Source organism: Diadema antillarum, unplaced genomic scaffold, assembly GCF_040938485.1.
Source record: "Diadema antillarum isolate AM-2024a unplaced genomic scaffold, OU_Dant_1.0 seq00000300_RagTag, whole genome shotgun sequence".
Taxonomy (NCBI): Eukaryota; Metazoa; Echinodermata; class Echinoidea; order Diadematoida; family Diadematidae; genus Diadema; species Diadema antillarum.
In genome coordinates this window covers 128,340-144,152 of record NW_027271323.1, presented here as the reverse complement: position 1 = coordinate 144,152, position 15,813 = coordinate 128,340, and the positions used below count along the sequence as shown (strand labels likewise).

The window sequence follows — 15,813 nt, the reverse complement described above, 5'->3', positions numbered from 1 at the left end:
TCTGCTGAGGTTTAGAGGTAGTTATGTCCCAAAGCTGAGTCACGCCCTTCTTCAGCCGAATGATATACAGACAGGAAATTCTGCGGGAAGTTGCTGAGGCTGAGAAAAGAGGGCTACAAACTTCTAGAATCTTCTAATCTTACATCAGTAACATCTAGAGGGTGACATCCATATTTTTTTTCCTCTTTTTTTTTTTTATTTGATAGAATTAATTAAGATAAATAGAGTTTTATTCTTTACATTAATTTACATATTCATATAAAGTTATATGTACAAGTCAAGTGATATTTTCATTTTTGCATATATAAGACAAAGAAGTTAAAACACTTTTAAATAGAAGGTTTCTTTGGAAAGATATGATATGGGGAATCTATAATCAACCCTCTGCTACCTGTTGAATGCTGCTTCCATCAACTGACACAGTAACCTTAGTGATACTAATAAGCAACATATTGAGGATAGGCGGCATATAGAGGGCGCCGTGTTGGATTCCACGATTTCAGGGTTGCGGGTGGCGGCGCCAAGCAGCGGACTGAGGTGAAGGTAGGAGGATGTGACGGGACTCCGATTGTTGATCAGCGCTTCGATCTTTTCCGCCTCCGTGTTACAGGCTTTAATCTGCAGAAGAAAAAAAAAAAAAAACAAAGCAAGCGTAACATATACATTCAAAGATATTTTTTTTCTCCTTTTGATTTTCTTTAATGTACATATTTTCCCATTTCATAATTTCTTTTAATTAATTTGATTTTTTAATTAGCTTCTACAAGCAATTTCTTTTGTGTAGATTCCTTATATTTCACATGCAGCCTTCCCAACCTTTTTGACATATGAAAAGGAATGATTTGGCTCATAAGTTGTAAAAAAAGAACAGTTCCCTTTAGGAGTGTGTGGTAAAGTTATTAAGAAAAACAGGAAACTCCTATTGAACAAGAGTGGGGAATGGCCAAAATTCAGATTCTTTCCTCCAAATTCAGAATGGTTGAGAGATTTGCACACATATTAATTTTCTTATTTGTTGTATTTGACATTTCACATATTCAATTTCTTGTTACGTTTATACATGTAGTTTATTTGTAAATGTGGAATATGGGGAAAAAAAGAAAAAGCAAGATCATTCGGGCATCACTCTAGCCACCGTTCTACTTAGAATTTGAATACTGTGAAAGCGGAAATTTCATGCATTTCACGCTACCAGAAACCAGTGCATAAATATAAACACAAGAATATTTTTGCACATCATATATTCCATTAGTGCCTGTGTTGATTCTGCGGAACTGAAAACACGCGAAATGCATCTTACCCAGTTGAGCACAAAAAATTACTCCCGCGAAAAATTACTTGCACGAAAATATCCATATTTACAGTACCAGTTGTATGCTACAATGGGAATCTTGAAAGGAGTTACATATGAAACGCCTGCTTTGAGTATGCTGTTTGTTTGTTTGGGTTTTTTTTTCCTTTGTTTGAATAACCTTGAGACCTAGAAGAGTGTTGGAACATTATTGTTGAGACATTGATTACTGGTTCTCCCCATAACCTCTAACATCTCAGAACATCATGATATTATAAACACAGAGGAATGCTCATGGGAATAACAAGTAATGGGTTAATTTGATGTTGATATATAGAGCAATCTTTACAATGTTCACGAAGGTGCAGAAAGATTTGTCCAAGTTTAAGTTTGAACTTAAGGGCCAGGCACAAAAGCAAGTTGTAACACATGAGAGTCTACGATTTAATAATTTCCTGCTATTCCAACATGTACGTATACTATCTAGCATTTGAAATGACACAAAATTCTAGACTCTGCAATGTGGAAGATATACATACAATATGTACTGACACTGCCTTGATAACACTGTATAAATATGTGTCTGGCTGTTACGCAAGTATATGCCGTGTATCACAATCATCCACACACACCATGCATACCTGGATAACTGTTGGGTCCGTAACAATCGGCTTGACCAACATCACAATGTCGCCCTCTATGCTAAGATAGCCAAACAGGTCGCACTCAGCCTGACATGCATGAAATCAGAGAGAAAACATTTACTTCACCACTTTGAACTTTTCTGGGTCAGACACTGTAATACATTCATAAGTGTACCAGGTAATTACTTAACATATCATCAAACTAGTGAAAAAAAATGGATCATCATTCAGTAGTTTTCTTTTGCTTGAATATTATAATGAAACATATGATATGTAGAGAGTATTTTTATACAATTATATTTCCTCAATGTGTGAACTGTACTTTAAGTTTACCAGGTATTGTGTTTCATGTGTTACGTCCTATGTGCAGCACACAAGGAGATAATGTAGTAATTTCACAAAAGACCTTCTTGCCAACACTCACCACGGAAACCAAGTCCCGCAGTCCTTGGAGGACCGCATCCAGGGACACGCCCCTGCTCCCTGCTGCCGTGACGACGCGATCTACCTCCTGCTCACTGAACAGAACCCGGAGTTGCCCAGCTAAAAAAAAAACAACAACAAACACAAGATGCAATGTGAGGTCGATATTTCGCTAATTACAGGAGAGCCTCGTTATAACAAGGACCTAAAAACCATGACAATTATCTTGTTATATCAGATTTCTCAATATTTCTCAATATATCAGGGTATAAAAACAAGGAAATATAAAACATTGGCAAAGTCATCTTGCTATAAGAGGGTTTTGTTTTATCTGACGTCTTTATCACGAGGTTTCCCTGAACCACCCTTTGGCTGTGAGCATGACAAATTTTAGATGCTTGTCACAAAGCAGTGGGAAAAAAAAAAATGTTTAGTTGAGCTCATCTGTAACTGAGTCTATGCATATTTCAGATTAGAAACACACAGAAACCTTTCATTTTTTCCCTTTTTCTTATGCAAGGCCTATAATGCCCTAGATGCACAGAATTTTGGCCTCCTTCCCGCCATTTCCCATTAGATCATCCTCCGACTATCCAACTGATTTTGATTGCTATGAGATCATTGTATGATATATTTTCATATTCTGAATTATGATCCATAATTCTTGAGGCACATGGTGAATCTACATGTATGGTCCTTTATGTAGTCCTAGCATTAAGCCCAACAGCAAATTCCACCGATGGATTCCAAACAAACAAACAAACAAAAATAAGAGGCTACCATGGCAACCATCAGAGGCATCTCACTTACCACATACTGGACAGCAGGCACCCGGGGGTGTCACTGCTATGCAACTTTCAGGTGAGGTCAGCTCTGGACACTCTACTGTAGCACACTGCATCGCAATGTCGTCATCACCAACTGTGCAAAACGATACGCAGCATAGTAGCAGTATTACTATATCTATCATGTGATAGACTCCATGGAATCAAAATACATATATTATGGCAATACTAGTTTGGGGTTTTTGTCCAATTCATGCAACTAAAACATCATAGCAAAATATGTAGAGAGAGATCAGTTTCTTAACAATAGTGAATTCTTCCATCAGAGACTTTCTTATCTACATGACCTGTTTCACTTGGATACATAGACTAAATGACAAAGAATTCTGTGCATAAAATGAATTAAAAAATTGATTGTGTGGAGAAAACTGACAAAAAAGTACAAAACTCTTTCAATTTTTAAATATGACAACACAAAAGATCATGAAATTTGAGACCAGAAATTAATCTGTTTTAATTATGTAACAGGACATGTCTGCATTACATCACAACCAAAGTTTGTACATAACCAGCACTTCCATCAGCACGTATCTATGAAACAGTGGGACATTCCCAATTTGCTGAATATGAAGCCCACTACAGCTTGATCAACATGGCATGGGCAGCACAGACGTTCCTAAGCCAGCCGGTTATACCAGTATTGAAGCCACTCCCTATAGGACGCCCTCTGTTGGCCATACCTGAGAGAATGCCCACAGCCCGACAAGGCCCGTAGTAGTCCACAGTGGTACGGTCACTCCATGCCTCACACTCACTGCTGTAGGTCTCACCGTTGTGGCCACATACTGTCCGTCTGACCGTCAAATGGCATTCCGTCTACAGGTAGCACATGCACACACAGTCACACACAAACAATTATGTTGATAACATAGTTGTAGTAGCAATGAAATTAGCAATAATAACAGCAATGATAATGACAATAACATTATCATTGACAATAAAATAATAATGATTATAATGATAAAAATATCATTAATGATCATAATAATATGTGACCCGCTACAACAAAATGGTCCTAAAGTCGCGCACGGTCGAAGCTGTGAAAATCGAGTTTGAAGTTAGAGCATCAAAATTGGTCAAAACTTACGATTTTCTGAATTTGACATATTATTAGAGTCTGACATGTCTTCTATCATCTGTCGAAATTTTGAAGCAAAATGATGAAAGGAAAGACCAAAAAATAGCGTTTTTCTGGGCCATGTTTTTTGGGCGTTTCAACGAAGCAGAAACTGGTTCGAACATTTGGATTGAGCGCCACACGTAGGCTCCGCCCCTAACAACGACCTGAGTGATCTCATTGGTCAGTTTGCTGCTTGCCGCTAACCGAAGCGTGAAGCTCGCACACTGCCCAGTCGACTGGTGCGTGCAGGCGGGTTGCACTATGCCTAGCCGCTTCTCCTGACATCCTGGTCACTGATTGGTCGGTGAGGAGACCGCCGACGCTGTGTTTGAATGAGCATTTCGGGGGTTGCTAGGGCTTAACTTCTATTGTCCGGAGGTGAATACTGACTTGCGTGTCTCTTGATTGTGATTGCGTCGCAAGGAGAACTTTTAGGGCGCTTTTCTCGAAACAGTGATTTCCCAGACGTCTTGACATGCTCTCTTTTAAACATCGATATCTCCGCAGCCGATTATTTTTATAAGACGTGTTATATATCAATTTAAAGCAGAAAGATTAGGGAATTGGGTCATGCAATTGTCAAATAATCGACCTCGCCCGACTTTAGGATCATTTTGTTGCAGTGGGTCACATATCATTATGACTAAAACAACAACTAATGAGCTACATAATTATGATTCACCACTTCAAATCCTGCAATCTGTTTCCTGGAGGCCTTTCTTTCAAACTCAGCAAATTAACTCTTGTATTGATGCTGAAAAACAAAAGATAAGAACAATCAAGCATGATATTATCTGGAACAAATTCACCGAGAAGTCACGATTTTGTTGGCTTACCTGGCAGCGCCCTCTGTAGGCCAGTTCAGCTCCATTGTTGTGCAACGTGCACAGGTTGATGTGTGTATGGTGATCCGTGTCACACACAGGTGCATAGGGCACAGATTCACAATTGTGCCCAGTAATGACTGAAATATAAAGTATGATAGGTGCGGCATAAATATGGCCCTCCTTTTCTGTTAAGCTTAATCTTCTTCTTTCTTAACCCGCTGAGGACGAGTCCTGAGTGTACTCGGGCAGGTGTCTATGGGAAATGTCAGTGCCGTATATTAAGAGAGTGCTGGCCAACTGCTAATTTGGACGCCATGTCGTTACCGCGCGTATTACGCATCACAGGGTTAGCGTGTACGCTCAGACGTAACAAAATAACCAAGCCAAATAAGGGGCAGTTAACAATGGGCATTGCGTATGAGCGCACTTCAGTAACGACATGGCGCCTGTAGATCACGGGACCAGCTTTTGACCAATCACAGGCTTCAAAACACGTAAGCCAAAAACCGAGTTGGCCAGACTCTCTTAATATACGGCACTGGGAAATGTGTGTTGTAGCAAAATCAGTCTGTCCTCAACAGGTTAATTTATTTGCATGAGCCAACAATAACAGAATCTAAAATAATGTGATATGCAATACCATGGTTGGATGACTAGCTGCACAACTTATAATGATTTCCATTGCCATGGAAACAAGATGGTATCACTCTCTCACCAGTGAGGGCTATTAGGCAGTTGCCATGGCAGTTGCAATTATGATGACCTACAATAAATAATTGGTTTTGTAAGATGTACGCTAGAATCTGACATGATAGTATGAAGAGAGTACACAGGGCAGTCATACAATTTTTATACTGAACAAAACAAAAAAAGACATTACTTGAAACTATCAAGCTCAAACACATATATGCACTCTCTGAAGAGAAAATTCATGTTTGATCAAGCAACATCGACTGAAATACTAGTAGGGTAACACTGTTTTGCCAAATCAATTCAGTATTAAATCCGGTGACATGGATAAGTTAACATCCTTCTAGCGCTAACTAATTGAAAATCTTTTTAATATCTTTTTTTTTTTTTTTGATAACTGCATTTCAGTTACTGTCTGGTACTTTTCAGGGGTTAACCAGTTTTCACATCAGTCATGTGATTTGATATTACTAAATAGTCTTAGTCAATATATTTGACATTTTTTCCGTAATCACGTCTTAAAACAGAAGTGTTGCACTGAATCAAAGACTATATACTCACTGCAGTCATACTGTGGACATTCTGCAAAGTTCACACTGAGGCAGACTCTTCTTCTTGGCACACATCTTAAGATGAGAGGGAAAGCAAACAGGTATGCAAAAATTTCTATTTAGCAACTGCTTAATCTGAAAGAGTTCATTTTCTCTTTAAATCAATATACTCTGTTTAACCCTAACTTACCGGGGGGGGCACAATGTCCCCCCCCCCCCCGACGAATTCCGCGACCATTCCGTCGCGCAAAATTTTTTGACCGTGCCGCTTGCTGACTTTTTACTTTCAAGTCTCGCGTAACTTTTGAGACCAAATTAGTCGCGCCCGGGCATACTGTTCCGAAGCCACGCCCCTTCAAAAAATTTTCGTTAACCCCAAAATTGCTCAAAAACATGATTTTGTGTACAAAGTCAATACAAATTGTGTTTTTTCAAATAATTCATATAAAGATTCATATTTTTTATTTTAATGGCTGAAATAAATTTATTTTAGTATAATTATGCTTCTAAAGATGTGTATGACAAATTCTGCTGAAAAAAATAAGAAAAACAAAAGTTTGAAAAAACAAGGAAATACATAAAAAATGAACAACAATAAAAAACGTAAGAAATTAATTTTGATACTGAATTTTTTTTAAATGCACAAATGTTCGGAATGTCACTAGGAATATTTACACCAAAAATCAGCATTCCATAAGCTTTTATAAGCCAATTACAGACGAAAATGAGTTTTTTTGCATATATTTGCATAATTAATCAATTTAAAATAGAAAATGCAAATTTTTGAAAATTTAACTTAACATCTTGTAGATTACATCCAGCTTTATGTTCATGCAAAATTTTGAGGCGATCGCGCGATCAACGGCCGAGATCTGAAGGGGGGGGGGGGGGGGCCATAATGCCCCCCCTCCAGGAATTCAAGCTTGCTAAATAGCCCAGGTAAGATAGGGTTAACAGAAATTGAAGGACAAGTTCACCCCAAAATATGTGTGTTGATTGAGTAAATGCAGCCATATTAGTAGAACATGTCAGTGAAAGTTTGAGGAAAATTGGACGATCTGTATATCAGTTATGAATTTTTAAAGTTTCAGTGCTGTCGTTGCTGGAAGAGAAGACTACAACAGTTTGTGACATCGTTGCATGAAAACAACAAAAATAAAATATAAAGAGAATTTAACAAAATGTCACTTTTTCACTGAAAAGTATACATTCCCTCAACTTGTTACTGACACATAATATTGGTGACATTGTTCTCCTTGCTCTCTGAAAGAGGTAAATCAAGTGCTCTGACATTTTGCTAGAAATATGAAAATATGTCAAATTGTTATATTTTTCTTCATATCATTGTTCTGCAGTGATGTCATAAGCTGTTGCAGTCTTCTCATCCAGCGTTGGCTGTACTTAAATTTTAAAAATCCATAACTTTCGAACAGATTGTCCAATTTTCCTCAAACTTTCACTGATGTGTTCTACCAATATTGCTGCATTCACTCAATCAAACATACATTTGGATGAACTTATCCTTTAAGAGTACATCTTGTACTAAGCAGAAAACACAATCAATAAACCAGTTAACACACTCAATCAAATTTATGCACATCTTCACAACAGAGTCTGTTCCTGATAAGCGATCAAAGTGCTTCTCAGAGTGACAAGTTGATCAAACAGTCTCTTACTAAATGTACAAATAGGACCTCAGACAAAGAATAAACATGACCATGATAACATTATGAAACATGCGTGCAAAACAATGCCCTTTGGAGCTAAGCGTTCCTATGAATCAATCTTGATCAAATAGTAGGTCTATTTTGCATATCTCATTAACGTAAGGTCTTTGACATGAGGTAAAGTATGCAGTTTTTAAAAATGAGTGAGCTAGAATCAAGTGGAAAGTACAACCATAACCCACTATGAGGTAATATCAGTGCTTGACACTTATTATCTGTGTGATTCACATTGGAGCATTACTTTGTCTTTGGATACAGTAATGACATTTTGACCCTTAGCACTGACAGAGCTGCCATGACAAGCCATTCCATTGTCATCATCATATTACCTGTATCCGAGTCTACAAGGGTTCTGTTGGCATGGCGACCTGATGGCACACGTCCCGATCTCGAGTTGGTCATCGTTGAAGTTCTCAACACACCTGGTAACAGATTTTTTGGGGAAAACAATCACATCTCAAATACTGGTCATGTGTTAAAACACCTACTGATATGATTTAAAGCTAGAGTATACTAAATCAAACATTAAAGGGACAATCTAGACGATTTTCATAATTTCACATCATGTAGTACATAAATCGACAACTCCCTGTAACGATTTGTGGAACTTATTGTGGTTCTTGAGCACAGAAACAATACTTTGAAAAACCTTACACAAATTACACTGAACAAGGATGATGACATAAATGTTCACATATTTCAGAAATGATAGCAGTGTAATTTCATAACAATACCGCTTGCTTGCGAGTTCACCTGTCTATAATCTATGCATGCCTTCTTCTTTTGTTCTGCTTCCTTGAGCCCCAACTCAAACATTCTTATGGTGACTCTGCCATGTCATCATCCTTGTTCATTACAATTTGTTCTATTTTTTGAAAATATTCTTATTCTTCATCCCAATTATCACAAATTCTGAAACTCTGTCCTCAGTATAACTAATTTATAGTTGTACAAATGTAAAAATCTGAGAATCACCCGGAGGTCTCCTTTAAACTACAACGTAACATCACACTGTCAAATTAAGACAGGTGGCAAGTTACAGAAACCAGCTCAATCAAAAATTAATATGACTTAACTACATTTTAAGAGAAGATATACAACTGCATATATGTAAATCCTTTACTCTCAAAAGAATATTTCAAATATGAAAAGCAAAGTGTTCATAACCAGATCATATGAAATAAGTAAATTAACATATGTTTTGATAAAAATCTGCTCCTTTGAATTTCTAAGTGGGGAGCCATAAATTATTTCTTAGTTTGATGAACACACATAGGATAGGTGCAAGGCAACAACACAACCAGGATATGTTTTTTTTCTAAATACTGGATAACACAAGCGTATAATACATACACAGTGCATATTTCATTGAAAAATGATGAGAATTTGCAGTCTCATAACTTGAAATACTTCACAGAAAAGAGCTGCAAATTTTGTGGCAAAATTTATGGAATTTTTGTCCAGCATAGCTGCTACATACTTTGATCCTATTCCATTGGCATGATTTGGTATCTGTGCATCCAAAAATGTTCTATTCCCACTCACTTTGCTATGCAGGCACTTGGGTAAGTCTTGCCATTGGCCGCACACACTGGCACGTACTGGTCGGTGCAGTCGCAGGGTAGACCTGTGTACCGTCGCCGTTCGTCCAGAGTCATCTCGGAGGTCAAACACTGGCGCTTGGAGCAAATCTCAGTACCACCAAAACAGACGCACAAGTTGCAGTCAATGTGAAAGTGACTACCATGCTCTGCATAAATGAAAAAATAAAAAAGACCTTGCTTGGTAGTAAAGTTCTAACGAAGATTATCTAAAGCCACAAAAATGATACATTTGCAAGGAGCAATATACTGACAACAACACATCCAACTGTTAAAATCAACGATAATCCATGAAAATTTTCTGAAGTTTTCCTGTGAAATGATACATGTATTAGGCATTTCATTGCCTATAAATGTGTCAGGCAATCATTTTGCCTGTGATATTTCCTCAAACTTCTTCTCCTTTATTCCTTGCCGTTGATAAGGCATACACCTTGGTCCAAATGCACAAAGGTTGTTTAAATTAAGTCCATGGATAATGCTAAGTTTGCCTGTGTAAATTTGCATCAGAGTTCACGTATGCTGATAGGTATCAACTATGAACCCACCCTGATACTAAAATGTCAAGGGTACGCCTATTTCACACTTGTTTTAGTCCTTGGACTAAATTTAAACCATAGTTTTGATCTTAAAAAGCTGCCTTTGTGAATATTGTACGAGCCTTTGCGTTCACACTGGAGGAAAAATTCCCTCACCTTTCCTCTGGCCACTGATGAGGCACATCTCGTTGCGTTCACACTGCAGGGGCTCACAGTGTTCCAGCTGTCCACCTGAGCCGCACACGCAGGCCTGGTAGCAGTCCAGACGGTCACCAGAGATGGGCAGCCGCACGTAGCTCCCCGTGGGAACAAGGAAGGAGGAGGCTTCCCCTAGACGACAGCCTGCAGTGAAGTTAGGAGTGGAAGGGAAGATAGGAGGATGAACTTTACAGCCTGTACTGGCATCATTTAAAATGAATTCCACAGTACTAAGTACCCGGACAGACTGGCATGATCATTACAAAAATAAACAATCGTTCTTCCACTGATATCTTAGCGAACCATCTTCCGTCCATACTCGAACAATTTCTGCACGAAATGCAGTCATTATTCCATATAATTATTAATTTTTTGGTTAAATGGGGAGTAACATTATATCTTCAGCTGATAGCAAAATCCATAGGAATTCAATTAAGGCCATATCTTTAACATTAATAATTTATAATACATCAATTCCTTGGAAGGACCAATTCAGACCATAAGAGACTCAGCAAAATATAGAGCCTGTGTTACATCCTTGTTCTTGAGTATAGTACACACACAAATAAAAGCAGGTAATATTCTTGCAGCTGGTGGCCATCTGAATGGATTTCAATGTCACATGTGCCCTAAATTCTCATTCTGATTTCCTTTACAAATTGGGTCCATATGTTACCCATTTTGTTCCTCAAAGGTCAAAGGTGGCGGGGGGGGGGGGGGGGGGGGAGAAGTCCTTTCTCTAAAAGAGAAACTTACCACTGCTGCACCTGTGACGTTGGCACAGTTCCCCGCGGCCGCACATCTCGCGGTCCACCTTACACATCCCGTTGGCCACGGCCGTGTCGTTGCTGCAGGGGTCAGCCCCGCAGGGCGTTGTGATGTCCAGCCCCGAGGCGTGGTGCTGACCGGGGTCCAGGAAGGGGTCCAGCGAGACGCAGGGGCTGTTCTCATCATAAGGGGATAGGATGTTGCAGAGGCCTACAGGGTCGACACCCTTCGCCAGGCGGGACTGGTCAATACACTTACTGAGGATGTGGATACAGTCCGATCTAGATGGGGATAATTGAGAAAAATGGCATTAAAATGGTTGCAAATGAGAACATAAGGCACCTATGGTGTGCAACTATAATGTTGCATTATGCTGATGTTGAATATCATTCACAAAACTTTCCATGGCATGCACATGTGAGCACAGAGGTTTCCAGATTACTGCATTAGCTAGTACTCCATTAAAGGACTGTTTTGGTATTTTTTCAACTTTCCACTAATCTATCACCTCCTTTGAAGATCAAGATAATTTTTTTTTTTCAATCTAAACATTTTGATTTCCTATACGATGGCTGGTCATTTTAGAAACAAACATATTAGTTATGATACTTGGTGAGCGTTATAACTAGAATAGTCCCTTATCGTAGGAAAATAGGTGCTTTATGAACACATTAACAGAATTGCTGAATTAGATGATACGATACGGTAGCTGGTGAAAATATCTACAAACTCATTTATGAAATGACTCCATGGGAACATTTCAGCACACTTACTTGCATATCATGTTGGTGTGTGTCTTGCGGTGACAAGGCCTAACCTGCAGCGTGCACGCGATGGTCTTCCACATGTCTGATTCACACTCCGCAATGTCCAGCACTGGAATGTCCATGAACGGCATGCGGATGACGCCCTCGCTCCACATCAGCATGTCGTTGGCCGCGCCCTGGTCGGAGCGGGCGGAGCAGCTCCGAAAGAGATCTGTTGGTCTAGAATTTTGAACAGCGAACCATGGAATATGGTAAGGGGACATGTTTGCTGGATGTCTAGACTACCGCTTGAAAACCTCATCGTGCAAGTGTTTACTATCTGAATCAGTGATTTTACACTGATCATCAATGAAAAAAATATTATGGATATTAATTAGCATCACATGTAGCACCTACTACATGAGGTAAGACAAAAAGAGAGAAACAAGTATGTACGCCATAATATGAAATAAATCAAAATTCCTTCACCTTCACTTCACATCTTATCCAACACAGTTATTCCACATAATACCTCCATCCTCATCACAAACCTCACTAGAAAGAGTTACGAGTATACTCCACAAAATAACAGCATCCTTGCATCAAATACTCCAATAAAATACTACATATCCCTGTTCTTCAAATGTACATGGCAGACCTCACCTGTTATTGAAGTGGGCGCAGTAATTGAGGCCACTGCATCCAGGCCGGCACGGCTCTTCAACTGTGGTGAATGGAGGATGGAGAAGGACATACAGTATGAGGTGTGTCAAGACTGACCTTGGGTTTACACATTTTAATCTACCCCCACTGGGCAGCGAAACAAAAAAAAAAGGCAAGTCAAGCATGACAGAATCTGACGGAATTTTCAGTACATATTTCAGAATCACCATCTAAAAAACAGGATCTAGCACTGTATTTCATAACTGCTCAACTACAGCCATGACAGCTGTATTATAAAGTAAATGCACAAAAATATCTAGCAATTTCTATATGTGAAGAAAAAAAAAAATGCACATATATATGTGTATGTATTAGAAATAGAATTTCATTCGAATTGAATGTGTAGTATCATGAGCCTAACCAGAATATGCTAAAACTGTCCATTGCTTGCTAGGAGCAAGTAATCATGACAGTTTTTTTTTTATGTTTTCTTAACTAGTAATAGATATGAAATTTGATCTGTCTTATTTGCAATGAACTCGTAGACAAGTCATCTGCTCTGAGTTTTTGGGATCCATTGCACCTCATGGCTTAAAATAAACACACACATCATAGCAATCTACTGATCAAGAGGACAAATCTTCCCCCCCCAAAAAAAAAAAAAAAAAAATCATGATAATCACCACCTAGTTAATACAGCTATTACAGTACAAGCTTACTTTCATTCTTTCTTTTTTTCCTTCCCTTTGATTGTTTGCTTGTCTGTTGTTGTTGTTGTTTTTTTTTCTTTTTTTTTTGGGGGGGGGGGGGTTGCTCTTTTCTTCTTTTTTTTGATTTGGCAAACTCGGCCATGTCACTGTTTTTGCTATTGTTTTCCTTTCATTGCCTCACTGCGTCCATCCCAAATGGAGACTAAAATTTCTATACTCACTCCAACTTCTACACAGCAGAATTTTATCCAAATCACTGATGCTACGACACAATCATCATGATATGTCTACCCCGTTTTGGAAATGAAATGGTCGAAAGACACTAATGCAAACTGTCCTGGATTCCCTCGAAATAGACAGTGGAATACACAAATGTAAGGTAAGTTTTGGAACATACCATCTGCCAGACAGGTAAGAAGAGCCTCTTCTACTGGTTGGTACTGGCAATGCTTATCAAATTCATTCCAAGAATCCTTGTTGGCCCATGAAGTTGTGAACAGCTGGAAAAACAAAACAAAACAAAACAAAGCAAAGATGGATTAAAAAGGACAAGGTTACAAATTGTGAAAAATTTGTTCAAAATATTTAGGGTAGACAATTAAGAAAAATCTAAGCTAACTCTACTAGTATTTTAAAATCTTTCAAAAGAGTAGGTATCAACACCATCTCATTCCAATTTCTGTCTCTACGCATGATAGAAAGAGAGAGAAAGATATATTTATGTATGGAGAGATGACAGGCAGAGAAGGGAGACAGAGAAATAATGAATACAAAAAGAATAACAAGAAGAGAGAGCTATGGATTAAAGTCTGTTCATTAGGCCTATACTCCTGAGTAATTCATTTAAGATATTAAGCAGTAGCAAATGTCAACTTGCATAAATAGTTACATCACTTCTGTGAATATTTGAAATGGTACAGCCTACAATCACAGCAGATCGACAATGCTAATAAATTCACTATTGTAGTATTAATGGACTATTTATAGCATTAGTTTATCTAATCTTTTTGTACCTTGACACAGATATCTCGACAGGTGGCACTCATGGCTCTGAGGCAGCACTGGAGGTTGGCTCCGTCCAGAGCTCCGGGGTAGCTGGGACCGACCACGGGGTGACTTGGCCTTTCAATCAGGGCTGGAAGAGGGACGACAGAAAACGGTGAAAGTTAGAAATAAGGAGTGGAAAGGATGTTGAGCATATGAACATGAAATATCTACATTCTAACATCACATAAAATGGAATTAAACAGACATTGCACAGTACAGTTATTGTACTACAAACATTGCAGAGTTGTTCTTTCTTTTTTATTTCGGGATTCAAAAGGCAAAGCTTTTGGTAAATACTTACAATCAAACTGCTACAATAATACATGCCAAAATACAAACAAAAACTTCAATGGCATTTTTGTTTTTGTTTGTTTGGTTTTTTGGGAGGGTTGTACGGAAAGCAATCAAGGAGATGAAAATCACTGTGTAATCGAGAGCACCCATTGGTCAGAGTTTGGCCACTACGTGCAGGGCCCTCAATTTTAGTCCTTTTGGTTTACACATACCTACAACGTATGCTTCTCTTTCAGCCACAAACAAGCCATAAAACAGGAATAGAAATAATCTACACTATCTACACAGTCTACATCACACACTTTCCGTGTAAAGGGTTGTTGCACAATATCATGAATTCTATTTCCAAAAAAAAAGTGCTTGTATGTTATAAGCTACTGTTTGTCACACCTGATTGGAGGAGGAAACACTGCCACATGGCATCGTTAGGCGATGGCTCGTTGCAGCCTTGGATGAGGGCTTCTATTATAGCGCCCTCTGAGGTCAGGTTTGTCAGCGTTCTGTGGCACACCTCCCGACACCTCAGTCCTGTGGATCGCTGACAGCAGTGTAGACCTGCGAAGAAAATGTAGTGTTTTATTTCCATCTTGTGTTCTGTACATTTTCCCTTGCTTCCGATGATTTCAACAAAAATATTTTAACCTTTTTGAAAGTTACATTGTGAATAAGATTATGGTCACCAATTCTAGACCAATTTGCTATCCTACGATAAAATGCCACAGAAAGGTAAGCACAAGCTGATGAGAATTGTAGGTCAACAAGCTTTCATTCCAACTACCAACTGGTATCTGAAAAGCTGGACATAGGTTTTAGCATGATTTCGTTTCTTAACCAAATTCCACTTAATCCATTACTTAATTTGGTGGTGGGCTGTATCAAAATTAATGAAATGGGTACATGAGGATAATATTACTTTCTCTACAGCATATGCTTGGCTTTATAGCAACCAATTTCAAAAGAAGACATACCTTCATGAAAGCACATTAATGAGACTGAGCCAATACTTTTTAAAACATTCTCAGAGAAGAAAAGGCGGGGAAAACAATGCAAAAAAAAAAAATACTGTCGCGGTAATAGTCCCACTTACTGTCTCTTGGGTTGTGCTGAGTGACCATGATGTTGGTATAGT

At 38.6% G+C, this 15,813-nt stretch overlaps 1 protein-coding gene across 1 annotated transcript; it reads right to left on the bottom strand.

Moving 5' to 3' along the window:
* Positions 1 to 387: 387 nt before the first annotated feature.
* Positions 388 to 14,497, bottom strand: LOC139730262 (reversion-inducing cysteine-rich protein with Kazal motifs-like; the record flags this gene model as incomplete). Its single annotated transcript, XM_071641145.1, has 15 exons — positions 388 to 618; positions 1,933 to 2,022; positions 2,360 to 2,478; positions 3,169 to 3,279; positions 3,884 to 4,019; positions 5,160 to 5,287; positions 6,402 to 6,466; positions 8,448 to 8,540; positions 9,664 to 9,868; positions 10,415 to 10,600; positions 11,213 to 11,505; positions 11,998 to 12,210; positions 12,634 to 12,694; positions 13,741 to 13,843; positions 14,357 to 14,497. Coding segments are annotated over 15 exons (2,175 nt in total), but the record flags the coding sequence as incomplete, so codon positions are not given.
* Positions 14,498 to 15,813: the final 1,316 nt, after the last annotated feature.